Source organism: Kalmanozyma brasiliensis (assembly GCF_000497045.1).
Source record: "Kalmanozyma brasiliensis GHG001 unplaced genomic scaffold PSEUBRA_SCAF4, whole genome shotgun sequence".
Lineage (NCBI taxonomy): Eukaryota > Fungi > Basidiomycota > Ustilaginomycetes > Ustilaginales > Kalmanozyma > Kalmanozyma brasiliensis.
The window spans coordinates 427964-448809 of NW_015961981.1; the positions used below are offsets into that span (position 1 = coordinate 427964).

The 20846-nt window shown below is 57.9% G+C and overlaps 6 protein-coding genes across 6 annotated transcripts; 3 read left to right on the forward strand and 3 right to left on the reverse strand.

Annotated features, from left to right (window-relative positions):
• Window positions 1–290: 290 nt before the first annotated feature.
• PSEUBRA_004830 (uncharacterized protein) lies at window positions 291–2903 on the forward strand (the record flags this gene model as incomplete). The annotated part of the gene is made up of 1 exon (XM_016438312.1): window positions 291–2903. One exon carries the CDS (start codon window positions 291–293, stop codon window positions 2901–2903), a length of 2613 nt encoding a protein of 870 aa, XP_016290792.1.
• A 710-nt stretch (window positions 2904–3613) lies between these two features.
• PSEUBRA_004831 (60S ribosomal protein L6E) lies at window positions 3614–4324 on the reverse strand (the record flags this gene model as incomplete). The annotated part of the gene is made up of 1 exon (XM_016438337.1): window positions 3614–4324. One exon carries the CDS (start codon window positions 4322–4324, stop codon window positions 3614–3616), a length of 711 nt encoding a protein of 236 aa, XP_016290793.1.
• Window positions 4325–7079: 2755 nt separating this feature from the next.
• Window positions 7080–8178, forward strand: PSEUBRA_004832 (Thiazole biosynthetic enzyme Thi4 family; the record flags this gene model as incomplete). The annotated part of the gene is made up of 2 exons (XM_016438322.1): window positions 7080–7758; window positions 7841–8178. 2 exons carry the CDS (start codon window positions 7080–7082, stop codon window positions 8176–8178), a joined length of 1017 nt encoding a protein of 338 aa, XP_016290794.1.
• A 203-nt stretch (window positions 8179–8381) lies between these two features.
• PSEUBRA_004833 (Exportin-1/Importin-beta-like protein) lies at window positions 8382–11708 on the reverse strand (the record flags this gene model as incomplete). Its single annotated transcript, XM_016438334.1, has 1 exon — window positions 8382–11708. One exon carries the CDS (start codon window positions 11706–11708, stop codon window positions 8382–8384), a length of 3327 nt encoding a protein of 1108 aa, XP_016290795.1.
• Window positions 11709–15006: 3298 nt separating this feature from the next.
• PSEUBRA_004834 (Heat shock factor (HSF)-type, DNA-binding) lies at window positions 15007–17751 on the forward strand (the record flags this gene model as incomplete). Its single annotated transcript, XM_016438316.1, has 1 exon — window positions 15007–17751. The coding sequence occupies one exon, from the start codon at window positions 15007–15009 to the stop codon at window positions 17749–17751; it is 2745 nt and encodes a 914-aa protein (XP_016290796.1).
• A 147-nt stretch (window positions 17752–17898) lies between these two features.
• On the reverse strand, window positions 17899–20664 carry PSEUBRA_004835 (PRP1 splicing factor, N-terminal; the record flags this gene model as incomplete). The annotated part of the gene is made up of 1 exon (XM_016438340.1): window positions 17899–20664. The coding sequence occupies one exon, from the start codon at window positions 20662–20664 to the stop codon at window positions 17899–17901; it is 2766 nt and encodes a 921-aa protein (XP_016290797.1).
• Window positions 20665–20846: the final 182 nt, after the last annotated feature.

Sequence of the window (20846 nt, forward strand, 5' to 3'; positions counted from 1 at the left end):
TGTATGACTGAGAGAGGTTGGTGAGCGGCTTGTCCAGGGTCGAGAAGAAAGTGGTCCGACTCTGCGAAATTTGTGCAGCCAGGGTTTCCCGTCTTCCGAGCTGAGCACAGACTGCCGCTCTGCTGCTCCAGTTCTTCCTTTTCGATGCCCTCTTTTCTTCTCAAGTAATTTTTTCAGGGCAGCACCTCCACTCAACTCAGCGACGGTCTTGTGACTAAGTGACAAACAAAGTGTTGACGTTCCTTCTCGACATTCACTTCCAGCACCTATCAAGCATAGAGCTGTAGATTATGAACAGCAAGTCGGCGCATAGCCTGGCGCGGTCCAGCTTGCAGCTCTCTCGCCAGTTCACCACAGGCCGCACCGCCGCTGGTCTCTCCGAACGTTTGCGAAGCCAGTCGGGTGGATCGTCTTCCGCGTCAAAAGCGGCAGCAGCATCGTCGTCGGCCGCATCGTCAACCGCTCAGTCTGGTAGCAACAGCCCATCAAAGGGCTCGCCATCGAGGCAATCGCATAATCAACGCAAGGCTGCATTCCGCGCTCGCTTCCACGCAGCCAAGGCCTCTTCTGCCAAAGCATCCTCATCGTCCCCATCCAACTCTGCCCCTGCCGCTGACAAGGGTAAGACAAAGGAAGCTTCCGACTCTCGTATCCCGGCATTCCCGGCATCCGAACACTCCGCATCCCTCTTGAAAGAGCTTCATGCGCTGGACGAGCTGCTCGACTCGCTCCAGAGCCAGGCATTCTCCATCTCGCAACGCCTCAAAAACCTCGAGCTGCGACGCAAAGGCGGCCCTTCGAATCAGCTCGCAGACACCTGGGGACCAGATCGACTCTTCCCACAATCTAGCATAGATTCTGCCACATCAAGCCAGGAGACTTGGTCTGCGGTGCCTAGCGATGCGCCACCTCCCAGCAGGCACTCGGATAAGCGCTCCGCAGACGAGCCAAAGACGCGGCTGGTCCACGGAAACGACCTGCTTGCCGAGTCGAAGCTACGATGGCGGGATGGCAAGGGCAAAGTTGTGCCCAGCGTCGAGTGCTCGGGACCCTACGCCGACGAGCAGAAGAAGTGGAACGAGTCCATCACGGGCTGCGTCACCGCCAAAGGTGTCCCCATCGACAAAGTCCCCCCTCTCCGCGAGATGGAAGTGGCCACGCTAGCCCACGGTCTCGACCGAGTCCTCTTCAACCCAGGGATCTACTGGCTCCGAGACCCTCGCTCAGGCATCTACAACTTCGATCCCCGCATCAAAGACATCCTCGACGTCGACCTCTTCGACTACGCCGCCCTGCCACCCTACGTCACCTCCTCGAAAGACCCCGAGCTCGCAACCCTGACCCAGAAGCATCAAAAGAAGTACTGCGGTTCCACGTCTTCCATGACCTCCCTCCTGAGCCAGTGCTACTTCCTCATCTCGGGCTGGCGCGATCCGGACGTCTCTGGCTTCTCCACGCCCTTCACTGGTCTTCCCTCTGGCTACAGCGTCGGTGCCAAGCTTCCCGCCTCCATCCTGCTCAATTACAGGGATGGCCACTACGCCATCGACGCGGACAAGACCGCTGCTGGCGAAGCGGAGAACTCCAACTACGTGCTCACCTCGCTTGGCAAGTCCATGGAGAAGATGCTCACCGCCACCCCCGAAGAGTACGCCCGGTACAAGCGGGTCAACTCGCACACGCTTAGCCACGAAGAGCGGACGAAACCGGAAGCGTACCACTACGCGTGTACGGACAAGATGATGATGCGATCCCAGTTGGATTGTCACGACCCGCGTCTACCGCGCAAGACATTCGACCTCAAGACGCGCGCCAGCATCGGCATTCGCAATGACCGCGCGAACTACGTCGAGGGGTCCGGCTATCAGATCCGCCGTGCGCGGGGTGTACTGGAGAGCTTTGAGAGGGAGTACTTTGATATGGTCCGCGCCGCTTTCCTGAAGTACAACTTCCAAGCCCGAATCGGGCATATGGACGGGATCTTTGTGGCGTACCATACGACGGCGAGCATCTTCGGGTTTCAGTACATCAGTGTGGAGGAGATGAACGAGCGGTTGTTTGGGACGCAGGAGATGGCGGATCAGGCGTTCCGGTTGAGTCTTGGGTTGATGGAGCGGGTGTTGGATGCAACCACGTCGATCTTCCCGGATGAAACACTCAAGATTACGGTGGAGACGAGGGAGAAGGGGGATGCGGGGATGACGATCTTTGTTGAACCCGCCAGCGCTCCCACTTCGAACGAGGGCGAGCCCAAAAAGCGATCGATCGCCCAACTGGACATCACCGTAGACCGATACTTGGATGGAGCGCTCAATCTCGGACCTGTCGACTTCACCCTCCTACCCGGTCGCCACATCGATCCGCTCTCGGACGATGAGATCGAGCGTCGACTTCGTGCCTCCCTGCCCGCCGTTCGGTGGGAGATCGACTACTCCATCTCTCCGCGTCCTGATCTCACGGAAGCCAAAATCCATTCCAACCTCAGCGCGGTGAGGGCGAGACAGGCGTCGCTCAACTCGCTCATCCTACCCAATGTCGAGGCGCTCAACGAGCGCGAGCAGTATCGCACCACGCAACTGGCGCAGAACCCGCAGGCGTTGGAGCGATTCCTCGAGGAGAGACGAAGTGGTGTCGCAGCAGGTATGCCGTTGGCCCCCGGCCAAATGTCGGCGGAAAAAGCGGCGGGCGAGGGCAAGAAGGTCAAGGAGACGGAGGTGGCGCAAGATGATGTGCTCGAAGCAGGAGGAGTGGCGGATGGAAAGAGTTCCAGGCGGAAGCAGGCCGAGAGTCGCTTCATCAGGATGCGCAATATTCGCACGCTCAGGTTGAGGGAGTTGGCCAAGTTGGGTGCGAAGGATGCCAAGGGCGAGACGGGCGAGCGGATCATGTATCAGCCTAGGTGATGTGATGTATGCGATGGATAAATTGAAGTGGCGTTAGCCTGATTGGCGTTTGACGACCGCGAGGAGCGTGCGCACATTGAGCCTCATTGGCAACATAACACGATCTCACGGTCACTCCCCTTGATCGTTCCGTCGTCACCCTATCATCACATCACAATCTCCATCTCACATCGATCCTCAATGCGATCACACTCGCAACCCAACAATGTTCGGAAAATGCTTGAGAGTTTACTTAAAGACCGGCATGGGGCCTGTGATATGAGTTACAAAATCGCCGAAGCGGCGATTTGGAAGGTGTGGGAGGGTGTGGTGCGGCGGGTTGAAGGACGCCTTTTTGGGTTCTGGTCGAGCAAAAGGTGAGAAGGTCACGAACGACCTTGGGAGGAAAATGCGAATCGGGAAGCGTTCGGGCTAGGGCAAGGTGCTCATGCGGACTACACCTGACGAAGCTGCGAATGCGCGGAAAGAGGGGGTGGTGGAGGTTTGACAAGTATCGAGAAGTCGAGTGCTGGACTGTGTAAGCGTGGAGTTGAAACGGGAATGTCAAGCTGATGAGGAAGGACGAGTGGGACGGTCATCGTCGACCAGACCCAGATGCGTGACTGTCCGTCGTCGACCGTCAACAAGCTTGTTTACCGAGACATCTCCATGCTAGATCCAGAAACTGTCCTCCAAGATGGGTTGCCGGGGTATGCTGCTGCGAGATCCGCTTAGAACTTGAGAGCGTGGGGCTTCTCGCCCTTGGAGAGCGAGAAGGTGGCAGCGAGGTACTTGGCCATGGTGGGGCCGGCCTTCTTGACGGCAGCAATGACGGCCTTGTCGAGAGCCTTCTGGTCAGCGACCTTGGACTCGGGGTGGGCCTGCTTGTTGGCGGGGTCGGCGAAGAACGAAGCCTCGGGCTTGCTCTTGGCGGCCTTCTCCTTCTTGAAGTAGGTGTCGTTGAGCTTGTCGTCCACCTTGACGTCCGAGATGTCAATCTTGGTCGAGGTGGCGATCACGTAGGCCTGGTTGACACGTCGGATGGGAACACCGTTGACCTTAAAGGGACCAGTGACGAGCAGCAGACCCGAGTCGAGCTGCTTCAGGAACACAACGCGCTTGCCACGGAAGCGACCAGCGAGGAGGATGAGGACGGAACCGGGGGTGATGTTGGACTTGAGCTTGGTCTGCTTGTTGACCTTGCGGTTGGCCTTGGGCAGGCGGGTCTCCTCAGCGGGGTAGAAGCGGGGGGCCTTCTGGGTGGGGACGAGACGCTTGCCGCCGTTCTTGGCACCCTTGACCTGGACCTCCTTGTGAGCGGCGGTCTCCTCCTGCTGCTTGGGAGCGCCCTGGCGACCCTGGAACTTGTAGCCGCCCTTCTTCTGGTAGGCCTTGGTGCGGCCGAGGCGAGCCACGTTAGGGGCAACTGTGTGTCGGGCCATTGTGTCGGATTTTGTGCTGTGAAGCGGAGAAGATGTGAGGTAACGGATGTCAGTCAAGCTGTCTCTGAGAACTGATGTGATAGCGCAACAGCGATAGGATAGCAGCCGATTCTCTTCTCCTGTCCGTCCGTCTCGTCATTCAATCCTGAACAGACTTCGAACTGCAATTGCCGACGTCGATTACCCTCCAGCATCGTCGAATGCCAAGCGATCAGAACGCATCGCGTGTCGTAGGTCGATGTCTGCGTCTGCTCTGCCTATGCTGTATAGGCTGTATGGCTGTCCGCACCCTGGTTGCCCTGCTCTATCTGCCCGATCCCATCAACCCATGACCCTGTCGAACGACTTGCCAATGACGCCCGAGGTCATGATGCCATGCCGCAGTCAACATTGATGTCCTTGCATGCAACAGAGACTGTGATCGATCGATTCTCGCCCTGTGTATCATCCATCAAGGGCGCCACTGCCGTGCCAAGGGACCCCTCCTTGATCAATCCGATCCGTTCGTCGATGATGGCAACGAGGAATCTGTCGAGAGAGCTCCGCTGTGCGATGCAGATGATGCTGCCTTAGGCTCTTCTGGTCACGATCCGTCGATTACGTTGTCCGTCCATGCCACCCAATCCTGTCCAACCATTTGCTGCAGTATGCTGTCCTTACTGTATATGTCGTCGATGCTGATCGTGCTGAGTGTCGATGCGGATGAAAAGAAGTGATGATGCTGCTATCGCCGTAGTGATTCGACTTACCTTTTCTTGATGGCTTGGAGGAGAGGAAGTAATGACGAGGCGGTGGATCTCGAATGTCGACGTCTCGCTGCCTTGGCGTAGCACTCACTCTGTACAGGCTTGGTTGAGAGGTGGATCGGCTAGGCTTGCGTACGGTTCCGATTGGGAATTCAGACTTTGGCTTGGCTGTGGAGTTCGCTGCAGCCTTCTGCAGGCTTTGGCCTTGAGTGAGTCGTAAAAAGTTCAATAACACGTGATATAATATCCGTCCTCGGCCGAGCTTTATCCAATTTTAACATCGACAGATCGCGCAAATTCAATTTCGGCGGAATCAAATCGGCGATTCGTCAATGTCGAATTTGAAGTTTCCTTCGATTTGTGCCGTTCCTGAAGTCTGACACTTTGCATCTTTTCTATCTGTAGAAGCTGGCGAGTCTGCGGAACAAACTCCCTGGCCTCTTCTTCTCAAGACAAGCCATACACACAGAGTCCTTTGGCGAGTCATCATCAAAAGCAGCCTCTCCTTGCCTCTTTGTGAGCAGGAATGTGACCTTGCATCAAGTACAGTACGACCATGCCATGGGAAACGTGCTTCTGTGCTTGCATTGCATGAAATCCGTCGAAGACGCGCGCTCGGACCGAGTTATCGACTTGCTTCTCCGCAAACGCCGATGCCCTCTCATGTCCGCCCGCACCCTTGGAAGAAGGCACGCGCACTTTGCCGAGAAGTCGAGTCGAGGTTTCCCCATCATCTTGCCGCCACCGCATCGATTTCGGTTATCAGTAGACGAGATCAAGTTCTTCTTCCGTGTTTTGTGCCGCCGGGTGCCACAGAAGAAGCAGGGCTTCGTTTGTTCCCTCTTTTGGATGGGCGCACTGACCATCGATGCCAAGCTTGCCGGTCCGCTTCCAATCAGATGCTCCGTCCCCCCTCCAGCTGCAGTTGACGATCGAGTGCTGAGAAGACGGTCAGGTCTGTGCCCCACAGCGCATTGATGGGAACGAGCGATGCTGGTCCAGACTCCAGCTTGAGCTTGACCGCTTGCCTTGCCTTCAGGGCGACATCTCGGTGATCTACCGTCAGCCCCTAGTAACCAGCAAGGTCGTTGCCATCGCGGATGTCTCCGTTTCCCACCCAAGCTGTAGCGCGACAAGAACGTCTGGCATGCCAGAAACGGCATCGATGCTCGGCTCGCTCGTCCTGAACCCTGTTTCTTCTTGACATTCTTTTTTTAATTTACGCTTTAATTTGTACCTTTGTTCTGACGGCTGTCACCTGGTCGACTCCCGCGACTCGGCAGTCGTGTGGACTCCCACGGTGCGCATTACCTGTCCTCGCTCGCTATCACACGGTCCGGTATCAGCACATCAGCTCTCGTCGTCTGGTAAAGGTGCGATCTTCAAAGTGTCTAGATTGCGGGATGTGTGACTCGATAGAGAGCCTGATTGGCTAACCTATCAAAGCCAGCTGAAGCGATTGGGACCAACATCTTGCGCGCATGTCGGTGGGGGCTTCGTCGAGGTTGACCGAACGCCCCGCTCTTTCGCAATCGTTCCATCAGCGCTGATTACCTGTCAAACTATGCTCAAAAGCGCTGGCGTTGCTCCCCTCGAAACGAGATGTATGCCGTGAAAAGCGCCGAGGTGAGGGGGGATGGCCTGTGCTCGGCCTCCCCGACCTGCCCGGCATCCTGTCCCGTCAAGTGACTACGCCGGAGCCTTTCCGCTCTCGTCTGACTCAGAGTGATCGTTCAAGCGTGGGAACAACAGTTCAGGAGGCGCAAAGCTTCGATGAAGTGGCTGCTGCTGCCGCTGAGCTGCGCAGGGACCTGCCTCTTCCAGAAGCATAGCATTGCCAGCCTAGGTCTCAAGCCAATCGATGCTCAACCGTCCCTCGTCCGTGCGCCGCCCCCTCTCCCTCTCCCACGTGGATGAATATATAAGCGCTCTCCTGCTCGCCACCTTCTCACCCATCGTCTGACACATACCCATCTGAGCCACCCATATTCACCCTCACATCACCGAAAATGACCCCTCCCACCGCCTCCTTCGCCGCCCCCGCCGGCCCGCAGCTGGGCAGTTTCCAGCCCACCAAGGGAGCCTTCCACCCCTCTGCCTCTGTCACCACCAGATACGAGCAGTATGTGCCCATCAAGTCCGGTCAGGAGCCCATCGAGGACTTTTCGGGCAACTACCGCTTTGCCGAGATCAAAGAGTCGCACACCTCGCGCGCCATGACTTCGCGCTACATGACCGACATGATGGACGCCGCTGTCTCGGATGTCGTTGTCATCGGGGCTGGATCTGCGGGTCTTACCTGTGCCTATACGCTTGCTAAGCAGCGCCCCGATCTGCGCATCACGATCCTCGAGGCCTCCGTTGCACCCGGTGGTGGCGCTTGGTTGGGTGGTCAGCTCATGTCCGGCATGGTGATTCGCAAGCCCGCCCACAACCTCCTCGTCGAACTCGGCGTCCCCTTCGATGACGAGGGAAGCTACGTCGTCGTCAAGCACGCAGCCCTGTTCACAGCTACGCTGATGAGCAAGTTGCTCGCCTTGGACAACGTCAAGTTGTTCAACGCGACGTGTTGTGAGGATCTGATCATCAAGAAGGATGCCAGTGGTGCCCAGCGTGTCAATGGTGTCGTGACCAACTGGACGCTCGTCACCATGGCCCACGGTCTCCAGTCCTGCATGGACCCTCAAAGTAAGCTTAGCCCCCAACTCGCTTCCCTGACATCCAAACGCCGAGTACTGACATGTTGAAATTTGTTTGCGCGCGTCGCTAGCCATCACCGCTCCGGTCGTCATCGGCGCCTGCGGCCATGACGGCCCCTTTGGCGCCTTCTCCGTCAAACGCCTCTCCAGCGCCGGCCTCATCAAGCTCGGCGACATGCGCCCCATGGACATGAACAAGTCCGAAGGCCTCATTGTCAACAACACGCGCGAGGTCTTCCCCGGCCTCATCGTCAGCGGTATGGAACTCAGCGAGCACGACGGTCACCCCCGTATGGGTGCGTCCTTCGGCGGCATGATCGGCTCCGGTCAGAAGGCCGCCTACGAGGCTATTAGGCTCTTTGACAGCCTCGAGGTCGAGGATGGCGAAGTTGTCGGGCTCAAGCACTGAGCAGCTGATTTTGTGTTCGTATCAAGGCCAGACCACGTTTCAATCCATCCTCTCGCCGGTTGTCCATTTGAATACGCAGCGTGATGCTGCTTTTGATTTGCGTGATGCTATTCTAATGCAAATTGAGACATGTTTGATCACTTTGCGTGACGGGATGATGTTTGAGTATGCTGTATGATTGGAGAATTTCGAGGTGTCCCCCGTCAACCTCCCCTTGACTTGCGGATGAACGCCTCCAAGTACTTCTTGAACGGCTTCGCCTCCAGCGTCTTCAAGTTCTGGGCAAAGTCCTGCGCCAGCTCGGGTGGACAGTTGATGCTCGGGAAGTAGACCTGAAGAAGGTAGGTGATCATCTCGTCGCCCCTCTTGGCGTAGATCGTCTTGGCCAGGGTGGCGATTTCACCGAGGACGATCTGAGCTTGGGCATCTCTGAAGTCAAAGTCCTCTTTGGTGGGTGCTTCAAAGATGAGCCCGATGAGGGTCTCGTAGATGAATCGCTCGAAGCCTGGAAGGCCGGCGGAGGAGGTGCCATTAGCGGTGGCGCTGGTGGAGCCGGCCCACGATCCAACGAGGCGATGCAGAATCGAGAAGGCAGTGCGTTGACAAGCGGCATCCGAGTTGGTCGAGTAGAACACCACGCTCTGCAGCAATGTCTCGAGCTGAGCGGCGTTTTTGTCCGAGACAAAGACGCCTTCCATCCCTGACTGCACCATCGACGAGAGCAGGTTCATGTACGCCTTCTGCAGCTCCGACTTTTGCACCGCGTCATCCGTGCCCGTCACACCCTGGTTGAGGAAGTAGAAGATGCGCTCCACCAGGAGGAGGAACAGCTGATCGACAATGGCCTTGACGTCGTCCTTGTACCTGTTGACGACCAGCGAGAGGAAGTTGACAAAGTCGACCAGCTCCTGCGAGGTCACCTCGCTCAACAAGGCATCGATGAGGCCCGGAATGTAGGGCAGCACCGCCTTGCCGCACGTCGAGACCATGCGAGAGAATGCACCGCGCGCCGACTCACGAACGACCGAGAACTGGTTCATCGAGCTGAGACTCACGAGCACCTGCTCCGTGATGGACTTGAAGACGCTCACCCATTGCGGCTCGGGCTGCGTGCTGTTGGGGTTGAGATCCGGGAAACCCTTCGAGAGGCTGCTGAGAGCCAACATGAGGTGGTGTACTTGCAGTACAGAGGTGAGATCGGAGGCGTTGCGTTGAAAAGCTTGAACCGCTTGTCGCATCTGCTCGCTGAGCGGCTCCGAAATGGCTTTGAGCAGCACCACCTGGTCGTTCGGAGCGGTGTTGAGCAGAGAGATCAACATGCCGCTGGTCTCGAAGAGGTAAAGCTGACTGTCAAAGTAGCCTGCATGGGCGGTTGCTTTGACAAGCGGATCCTCATCTGCTCCGACCTCGGGAAGCTCGGCACGTACAACCAAGAGATCTTGCAGGCCCTGCAGGAGCCGTTGCACGAAGTCCAGAGGCACAGCGGCGACGGCCCGAAGGTCTCGCACGAAGCGCCAGAGCAGATAATTGACGCGCTTGCGTACGCCCAGCTTCTCGTGATGGACTCCGCGCCAATCCAGGAAGGCAGGCAAGGCGTCCGAGACGCTGGCGCTACGGGCGGCAAAGAAGTTCGAGTATCGAACAAGGCATTCGAAGTATTGCAGCTGCACTGCAGGGTGAGGAAACGACGATACGTTGGACTGCACCAGCTTTTGCACCATCTCGCCCAGGTTGCTGAGTGGTAGCGCTGCGAGCGCCTCGTTGCCGAGCTTGGGTGCTCGTCCCTTGGAACCAGCTTCTGGGCTTTGAACGAACATGGCGGGCGACAGTCCAACCTTGGGAGCTGCGGTGGCTGTGGTCATGACGTCGCCATAGAAGTGAATCACGTAGAGCGCAAGCTCGATCTGCTGCCACGAAAGCTGAGGGCCTGATCCGGATGCGCTCGCTTCGAAGGATGCAAAGGTCGACAAGACGAGCTGGGCAACGCTGTTGGAGAAGAGCTTGTCGTCAATGGCGGCAATGCCGCCCACGATGGTTTGCAAGCTCTTTCGCATGTCGAGGAACTTGATGTCATCCTCATCATCTTCGTCGTCCTCGTCGTCGGCTGCTCCGAAGCTGCAAGCAGGCCACTCTGCCTCTTCGTCGAACTTCATCTTTTGAAGGGCCACACCGATGAGGCTGGAGAGGAACTCCGCCCTCTGACCCGTGAGCTCGGCTCCTCGTCGCCGCGCCTTTTTGTAGATGCCCAAGATCATGTTGATCCCCGAGAACATCTGCTCCGATGCATCGTCGTACTCATCCGAAAGGAAAGCGAGGACGAGCGGCAGGATCGAGTTGAGGAGAGCTTCTGCTGAGGCCCTGGTCGACTCTTCTGCTGCACTTTCTTCCAAGATCTTGCACATCTCGAGAACGAGACCGTTGGTTAAGTGAGCAAGATGCTCTCGGAACTCGATGTTGGAATCGCTGGTATCGCTCTGACCGTTCTCGGCTGCGGGACCGGTACGCGTCCGTGATTCGAGTGGCGTGATGACATCGGAAAGGTTGAGTGCTTGAGCGAGGGAGAGCTTGTCAGCTGGCTTCATGCCTTTGCTGATGATACCGTGCAATGCGTCTACTGCCGCTGTGCGCATCTTGGGGATAGGGTGGTGCAATACGTTGAAAAGCAATGGTACGGTCTGGTTGGTGACGACGAGGTTGATGTCGATCCACGAGACGTAGTCCTCGACGATCTTTGTCGCCGCAGCGGTGAGCTCGACGGCGCTTGCAAAGGTCATGCTGCGGACGCCTGCTGACGTAGCGGGATCACTGGCCTGCTCCCCAAGATTGACGCGGCTGAAGCCCTCCTCGACGATGCGCCAGACTGTTTCGGCGATGTTGGATGCATGATTGGCTCGGATCTCGTCCCTGATGACAGCATCTCTTTGCAAACGCTCTTTGGACCGGACCGCGCGCAAGGTGACATCGGAGCCAAGGGTGATCGAGAGATCGTGCAGGACTCGCAAGACCAGGTCGGTGGTGAGCGGGTTGAGTGGCAGTTGAGAAGTGGAGGCCCGTGATGGTGAGGCGGAAGGATGGGCGCTGACCATAGAGAGAAGTGTAGGCAGGAGGGTGTAGGGCGGCGGCAGATTGTAAGTCTGAAGCAACAAGACAGCCAAAACTTGAGCAAACTTGTTCTTGATATATGGGACGGAGCCGTCTCCTGATCCAGCAATGTATTCCTTCTGAATATACTCGACGGCCGACTGTTGCAGCGAGGCTACGGCCGCTGCTGGATCGCTCGACATACCGATACGGTTGCTGAGAAAGTCGTCGACGAGCATGAGACCGAACATGCGAGCATTCTGGCTGTACTTGGGACCGTTGTCCTCGGCATTGCGCGCCGACCATACGGACCAGCCTACACTCCAGCTCTCGTGTGTGATGGTCTTGAGATGCTCGAGAAACTGTAGCGCCTGTGAGGTGACGTCGGGACCCGCATTGGCGAGCGGGTTGGAGGCGATCTCGACCGCCTGGATGAGCTGGTCCTCCATGGCTGCTGTATTTGCCGTCGCCACTGCTCGTGCAGGCAAGCAGCGTTGGCCGAAGATGCGTCTCTAACCGTCCAAAGTATGAGCTCGAGAGACGCTCTGCTGCGGTGCCGGGACGTGGAAATCGTTTCGAGACTATGCCAACATTGAGGTGAGAGTGATGCTGATGATTTTGCTGTTGCTGAGAAGCGAGAGGATGGAGGCTGCTGAACACTCTCGAAGATCAGAAGTTGTGATTCGATGAGAGACTGAGTCTGGCCAAGCTGAGATGTGAACAAAGCTGAGTCGAAGAAGCGCTGCTTGTCGGTGACGCCGATGTGATGTGATGAAGATGCTGCAACGGGCCGATGTGATGAACTGCGGAGCTGGAGGACAATGTGATGAAAGCGAAAGATGTGACTTTGACACACCAACACAATCGAGAAAGCCGCGCTTGTGGTAGTGTGATCCGTTTCAGAAGAAGTTTTAGCCGACTTTTCCAAGTGACACGCAACCTTCAAAATTCCGTGCGAGTTAATTTGGCTGAATCTGTTACGCCGCCACAAGTTGATCACGACGCGGGAACAAAAAATATCGAGCTTCTCCCCTCTTTCGCAGGTGCTTGGCTGCCCTGTGCGCGCTGTAACCATGCTTTCTCCCCCTCAGAACGCATTCAGTTGCCTTCGTGACTTGACAATCTGAGAAAGCGCAGACGATCAGGCCTATCACGGCTCTCGATAGGACAGACTGTGATGAATGCCAGCTGGATGGCTACGGCGAGGCCAAGCGAGCAAAGCAGAGATCGCAGCTGATTGGTTTACCCCGCAACGCGAAGCTCAGCTCTAACTAAAAATTGACAGCCAGCTCGGGAAAGGGACCGGGTAAGTTACGCGGCTCCTTTTGTTGTGTCAAGCCTCGCCCCAAATGAAGTCCGCTGGTTTCCGTCTCGCACCCTCGCAAGCTGGTGAGAGGATTGGGTTGGCACATCGTGGTGTACGCCATGATCACTGGTTGCTCGATGCTACTTTAACGGCAGCAACACCGCCACTACCAAGCTACTAATGTGCTTGTAAGATGGCATGAGACGTATGGATCCAGCTCGGCAAGCTGCGGCGATCTTGAGACGTCCTCCTACCGCAAAGCAGACAATGCGCCATCACCGCCTTTGATTGGAAGCTCAGCCATACGCTCGTTCGACCGTCGATGCGGAAGTGGATTTGCTCATAGTAACAGACAGACTTACGATGCGGACGATGTCTGTGCCCTACGCTTGCGGGCTTGTTCACCTCCTCTGGATTTGCAAACCTCTTGCTCTGACATTGACTCGAGCTGCAACGAGCCAGGTCTCATGACTCCACTGCAGAATGGAAGCTTTGCCTTGGAGATAGACGATGCGAAGCAGGGACAGATCTAGGTTCTGCGGGGTGGCCGTCCAGAATTGAAACTCAACAGCCAAGCATCTCGAATGACGCACTCTTGCACCCCTTCGCGCCCGTTCCGGAGAGCCAAAATGGTGGACTGGGTCACGAGATCCCCTCTAGCTCAATGTTTGCTCGTCTCGATCGAGTCTGTCTCAGTGGAACACAGCCCAAGGCTCGCATCCATCGAGCCCCCTTGCCGGACCCTCTCGCCACACCCTCTCTGCTTCCGTGGACCCTTCCCCAGAGAACCTTTTTTAGCCTATAATTTATTTATAGGATGGAAATGTCAAGAAAAGGGTCTCTGTCGATCTCGATCCATCGATCCACGCATCCACGCATCGCTCGGCAAAGCCAATCCGTCCCGGTCTAGATTCCCTGAATCAGGGCCGACACCACCGACACCGCCTCTCGATCCTGTTTGACTGCTCAGTTGCTCGTTCGCTTGGTCCTAGCCCCTGACCGTCTGTGATCGACGTCCAAACTATCGCTTTTTTGATGGGGTCACGTTGGCTGCTCGGCGATCGCACCCTGGTCGGAACGAGCCGAGATGAGGTGTTGTCGTGATGTCGAATGAAGCGATAGACCGGGTGGCGGCCAAGGCTGGTCTGTCTCAGGTTCAAGGGCCGAATGGACCCAGAACGGGCCCGGACGAGTCATCACGACGGTCTTTCCTGATGGGCGAGAGAGGATGTCCTGGAGAAGGAGGGCTGCAGCATGCAGTTGACCGTCTCGATCCAGGGCCAAAGAGAGGCAGTGCAAGTGAGGTGCACAGTCAGCGTCGTGTCGCGATAATGAGATGATTGCCGTCCAAAACGCGTGCTCTCCCTCTCCCAAACCGGACAAAAGGAGCAGCAAGCGAGCTTGAACAAGGCCCCACCTGACCTGCAGCGTGATTATGCACAGACGCACGCGCCACAGCAATCCGCTTCAACGCGCCCGCCTTCTCGTTGCCTCCTTTGGCCAAGTCACAGGCACACCGGTACCCCGTTTTATCTCGGCAGAAACCCTTGAGTCATCACGACATTCGCAACTTTGCCAACTCGTACATCAGCTCGAAGATAGGAATCAATGAGAAGGGGGTAGGATGCCGAAAGCCTGGGTGTTCAGACGCGTCAAGTGTGGGTCCCGCCTTGAAATGGGACAGGGAAAGAGCCTGGATCGGCGTCGACTTGACTCACTCACCAAGAAAGTCGCGCGCGTCGTCGGAATCTTCCAGCCCAAAAATGGAGGCAGTGCGTCAGTGTGTGTGGAGTGAGCTGAGGTTGAGCTCGATGCAGTACACTGATCAAGTGCCTTGTGTCACTTTTGGAAGCGACGGCGTTCAGCCCAGTCACAGACACAAAGGCTGAGTTGCTGCTGAGCTGCACCGCTGCTGCATCCAGCTGCACGGTCGGCTGTTCGCTGCGTTCTTCTCGATCCAGCCTCCCAATCTTGCCTCTGCCTGCTGCTGCTGCTGCTGCACCGCGATCCGGGCTCAGTCACACACACACACACACACACACAGAGTCACACACGCTCGCCTTCCCGCCAATTCTGAGTGCTGCTTATGGCTTGACCTGCTCCTTCTAGATCGCCCTGGCCAGATCGTTGTCGCCAGCTTTCGTTCCTTCTTGCATCCATTTCCTTCATCATTCAAGGCAACCTCCATCGCGCCACCATCTATCTTCGCTGTCAAACCGATATCTTGAGCTGCATTGCTCAATCGCTCGACTGTACCTTCCCGTCCAGTAACGGCGTCCGGCTTTCTCACCTCTCGGAGGCATCGACAACCGCAGCGCGGTCCGATCTCCATCAGCTAGCCTTTTCTCTATTGCTGAAAAGCTGACAAGCTTGAGCACCCGACGGTCACTCCTCGACGCAATCAACCTTCGACCGTTGTCGTTTTCACATCCTCATTCACAATGTCGGTCGACACAGAGCCCCGCGCCCCTCGCGCAAATAACACTCAGTCTTCTCCCACCTTCCGCCAAACCGGCTTCGCTGTGCCGACTGCCTCGGCCCCCGCAACCAATGATGTCAACGCCGTTGCTGTCGCTCAGCATGTCCTCTCGCCAAAGATGCGTACCTCCAACGCCAGTCTCAACGCAGCACTGCAGGGCAAGGCTATGGTCTTGTCCAAGTCTGGGATTCCCCAAGACGAAGACTCAGACATGACAGAGGCATCCCAATTGCCGCTGCCCATCCCTGGCTCCTTTGGCAAGCTCGAGCCCGTGGCCATGAGCTCGCACGTCTCGCGTTCTCCCAACGACCTTCCAACGCCTCCGGATGCTCCTGCTGCCGCACCTCACAAGGTTTCACAATCCCCTCACAGTGCGACGGTGCGACTTCCTTCGCTCAACTCGAGCATGCTCTCTCCACGATACTCCACGCTGCAAGGCTCGAGCATCTCGAGTGGTCCCACTTCCATCACATCCAGCAACTTCTCTCCCAGCAGGAGCACCGATCCTCATCTCTACTCGATCTCGGCTGGCAGAAAGTACAGCTACACCAGCTTCAACAAACCTTCGCTCAGCACCTCGTTCAAGACCTCGGCTATGCGTATGCGCGGACCGGCACTGGATGACGACGAAGACGAGGAGGACGACAGCTTTGGTAGGCCAGTGTTGCGATATGCGCGAGGCTCCACAGCAGCCACAGACAGGGCAACCGCTGAACCCGGCATCGAACTGGACGGCGATGAGGTCTTCTCCTTTTCGAGTCCCTGCTTCGGTCCCAAGGAATTGTCCGATGACAGCGTGCCTTCGCCCGAGCTTCACGAGGCCATGCCTCCTTCTCAGGCTGCGGCCAACCCGAACGCCATCATGAGCCCAAGCTGGGCCACCGCCTCGCTCGGCAAGCTGTCCTTGAACAGCAACGAGGCGAGAGGATCTCCTGGTTCGGCTAGCGCACGCAGGCCGTCACGCTCGCAACACCACCACAGCAGTGGAGCTCTGTCGTCTTCAGCCGACGTAGCAGCTGCTGCCATGAAGCAGCGCCGATATTCGCACAACAAGCACACACGTCCTGCGTTTGCCTCACCTGGTCCTAGCAGCTACACATACTCATCCAGCTTCGGCCGCGACCATCCTTACGCACGCACGCCTACCTCCTCCAGCTTGACACCCAGCCATCGCAAGCAGTCGAGGTCAAGGTCGAGGTCCAGGTACGACGAGAGACCTGCTCGAAGTGGCACGGCGGTGGACGACGACGAGACGGACGAGGAGATGCGCATGGACGACGACGACGCTACGGAGGACGAAGCCGACTATGCCTACAGCGCATCCTACCAGGCTCGCGTGCGCCAGGGCCTTGCACAGAGAGGCGATGCGGCTCTCGGCAGCACTCCGTCGAGCTTCGGTGCGAATGCCTCCAACTTGGGTCTCACTTTCCATATGAGCCCGGGCAACCATTCCACACTCGGTAAGGGGCATCCGCTGGATGCAAGTCGATCACCCGTCATGTCCAATGCCAACGTTGCCGTCAGCTTGAGCCGCCAGTACAGCTCGGATCGACATGCAGCAGCTGCAGGCGGCCTCGCACCGCTCCGACACCACCCGTATGCCACCAGTCCATCCGCCACAACGGGCCCGCTGAGCGCCTCTATGGGTTTGGCCTACTCTCCTGGCTCCAATGCGCCCCTCAATCGACCGGCTCACCGCAGAGGAAGCAGTCTGAACAACGGACTGGCTGCCCCGGCCTATTCCGCAGGCACCCTGTCAACGTCACCTCGATTCGGCAACGCAGCTGCTTCGGGTCGCAGCCCAGAGGATGCAGGCGCTGATCGTCTCAGCCAATCACCGTACGGAGTCAGCTCTGGCTCTCCATATGCAGCGGGCGCTCGCGGTCTGAACGGGACGGGAGGCTACTACGGACCCGCTCAAGGCGGCGCCTACAGCCAGTCGCCGCGCTACTCGCAGAGCTACGGTGCTCGCAAGGAGTCGGGCGGATACGCTTCCACCCTCGCATCGCACTTTGAAGGCCACGAGCGATCCGACAGCATGGCAAGCGAGGCGACCGAGGTGGGCGACGCATCCAACGCCTCCATTCCTTCGATCCGCAAGTCCTCATTCGGCAAAGCAGGCGCGGTGCGCTCGACGAGCAACACAGCCGCCACAGGCAACACCGAGGAGACACAACAGGTCGCTGCCATCCGCGACCGTCTCGGTGGCGCCGCCAGCTGCTCGGCCTTCATCTCCAAACTCTGGCACCTCATGATCAACCCGGAGCAGTACAGCAAGTACATCCGATGGGACGAAGCCGGCACCTCCATCATCCTCTCTTCGGAACCGGACATCGCCAACGAGTTTGCTGCCGACGTCTTGCCTCGTCTGTTCAAGCACGGTAACAACGCGAGTTTCATCCGTCAGCTCAACCTGTACGGCTTCCAGCGCATTCCTTCGTCCCGATTGCTGGATGCGGCCGAGATGAAGGTCGCCGCCGCCAAGAGGGCCGAGATGGGCAATGGCGGCAGTTCGACATTGAACACGGCGGTGCAGCTGTATGGCGCGCACAGCAGCTTCGCTCATCCGAGGTTCCTGCGGGGCAGAGAGGAGTTGTTGCCTACCATGAAGCCGAGGAGCTCCAAGAAGCCCAAGAAGGCCGGGGCGAGGGCCGAGGCCGGCGCAGGAGGCGACGAGACGGATGAGGAGGACTTTGCGCTGAGTTGAAGGGGCGATCTTTCACTCTTGTTTATCCTTGTGCTGGTTCACCTTCGCATGTTTGTATTGCACCTGTCAATCCTTTCTTTTCACTCTGCTTTCCGTCCTGTCTCAAGTGTGAAGTGTGTGTGAGGGAAGCATTGCGTGACATTGGATTCACTTGAGCGGCACGACTTGTTTCGCTACAAGGTGGAGCACCTCCACGACGCTTTTGCCTCGATTAGCCGGATCCTTCGCGATGGCAGGCCAAACCAGACCGTATCTGAGTCTTGTCCTCTCCGCCCCCTTTTCCACAGCCTGCCTTGCTTCCTCGTCCCCATGCTGCTGTTCGAAGCGGTACCACATGGCCCAGTGGTCTCCCACACTCCCATCGGCGCTCGTCGCTCTAGCAAACCACTTCCTAGCCTGCGCCACTTTGCCTTCCAACCAGAACTGCTGAGCTACCGTTGACAGGACGTAGCTATCGTCGCCGGTCTTCTTGAGGGCGTCTGCCATGCGTGTTTTTCGTCCGGGTCGAGGTTCGAGTGCGATAGCGAGGGACCAGATCAGCCCACTTGCGGGGAGGACCTGGAGCGCGCGAGCGAGCAACGCTTTGGCCTGCGCTGCGTTTGACGCAGCCAATTCGGTGGTGATCGATTCGTGCCAGATGGTGGGTGAGGATGGATTGTGCATCCTCGCCCGCTCTAGGATGGCGCGAGAGCGGATGATCAGGGAAAGACTGGCTTCGAGGCGCGCAGAGAGGATCCATAGCGGCGACGAGGTGGGACACGCACGTGTGCCTCGGCTGAGATAGTCTCGCGCCTGCTTGTCGTCCCCCTTCAACCGGCAGAGTTGGGCACCCAGCATGTAGAGCTTGTCGAACGTCGAAAATTTGGCTAGAGCCTGATCAACGAGGGTAAGCGCGGTGTTGGGGGAGCCGTGATCGCGCTCAAACACGGCGCTCTTGAGCCACACGCGCGGGGTGTTCACCTCAACGCGGGCACGCTCGAGCAGCTTACCCGCCGCCATAGCCTGTCCAGATTCGGATTCGAGCTTCGCCGCGGCGAGCGAGATCTTTTCGCTCCCGATGTTCGCATCGAATGCTCGGATGAGCACCTGTCTCGCACCGGTGAGGTCCAGCGCCTCGCTCTTGACCGACGCATAGGTGAGCCAGAGATCTTCCGCTTTCGGACAGTTCGTGACTGCTCGCTCGAGTAGCGCCGCCATCGAGTCGGGACTCCCGTGCTGCTTCTCCAACGCCACTGCCTGCGTCCATATTGTCGGTCTATCCGGAAACACACCTAGAGTGTACGCCAGAATCGTTCGTGCCGCCTCGATGCACCCCCGCTCCAACGCAGACTGCGCATCCTCCACCCACACCGCTCGCCGATCCTCCACCTCAACGTCCTGCTCGATCGTCGCCTTGATGATCGCAGAGCACACCATCGGCGATCCTTCCTTTTCCACTTTCTCGGCCTCCGCGAACCACTGGTCCCTCGACAGCTCCGCTCCCGCCTTCCGCAATGCGCGAACCGCAGCAGCAACCGTCTTGTCCACTTTGACGTCATCACCCTCGGTCTCTTCCAGCAGCCGCGCCGCTGCGATCCAGATCTCGTGGCTCGTCGGAATCGTTTTTCGCGCCTCGTTGAGCACCTTCTTGGCATCCTCTGGGGAAGACAGCCGTGCTAGCGCCAACCAAAGGTCGATGCTCATCGGCACAGCCGCCACTGCACCACTCAAGAGAATCCGTGCGTCCTGCGGGTTCTCTTCCAAGTTGACTAACTCCTTCCACAGCTTAACGCTGTTCGGTATGTATTCGAGCGACTTGCGCAGCACGCGCTTCTTGCTTTCTGTGTCAATTTCGAGCTCCGTCGCCTTGAGCCAGATGTTAACAGACTGCGAGACGTGCTGTATCGACCGTGCGAGGATGACTTTTGCGTTTTCGTTTGTGTTGAGCCGCGCAGCTTCGAGCCAGATGTCTTCGGATCGGGGACAGTGGTCGCACCCCTGCTGGATGATTTTTCGTGCATTGGAGAGTTTGCCTGCGACCTCTTCGACGCGGGCCGCGGCGATCCAGCCGGGCGCATGGGAGGGGTTGGTCTTGATCACAGAGTCGAGTAGGGAGCGGGCCTTTTTTATGTCCCCAATCTCAGCGGACGTCTTGATGGCGGTGGAGGAGAGAGAGGTGAGGTAGCCTGCGGGGTCGATGGATGTAGCTGTACCAGAGGAGGAGGAGGCTGCGTCGAGTTGATGGCTGAAGATCTTGTTTCTTGCCTCTCCGATCTCGGAGAGCGAGGTGATGGTGCCTCCTGCATCCTCTGCGTCAGCCATCTGGTCCGAAGTGAGTGCAGACTCGACGGCGTTCTTGTCTCGGTTGCCGACGAGGATGGTATCCGAGATGGCGAAAGATCGTGTGTTTCGCGCCTCGCGCTTCGCAGCTGCCTTTCTGCGTTTGCCAGTGACGCTGCCGGACTCGGTGAGCGACGCCCACTCGTCCTCCGTCACCGCGCTGAGTCCTCGTTTGAGATCGGCAAATTGCGCCTGGATCTGCGGCTTCTCTGCTCTCGCCTTTTCGCGCTCCTCGCGTTCTCTTGCGTCGCGGAACTTCTTGCGACGCTGATCCATTCGTGCATCGACCGCCTCCCAGATGCGATCCGCTTCCTCGTCATCCTTCTCGTACACGGCACCGGCAAAGAGGCCCGTCTCGTTCTCGGGGTCTTCGAACTGCGCCTCTGCCTCCTGCCCCGGCCCATCGTCGTCGTCGTTGTCGGCAGCACCATCTGCGTCGTCTCCTTCCGTCTTCTTCGATGAGCTGGCGGCAAGACGCGCAGGCCCGATGTCGGCTCGGGTGGTGAAGCCCGAAGCGCCACGACCGAGACCAGCGACGTAGCCGGCCGGCGCCTGCATGGACAGGAAGGCGAGCTTGTTCGGCTTGTCCGCCATCGTGAACGTCCGCAGCCGAGGGCGGCTCGAGCAGAATGAGAAGCTAGGTTGGTGATGGATGATGTGAGGGAAGATGCTCAGCTGCTTTGCGAAATTTCTCCACTTTGGTAAAGGCGCGGTCTGCACGTCCCTCTGAATTCAGGGTCCAGCCAGGCTTTCGTGGCCAGACACACAGACATGCT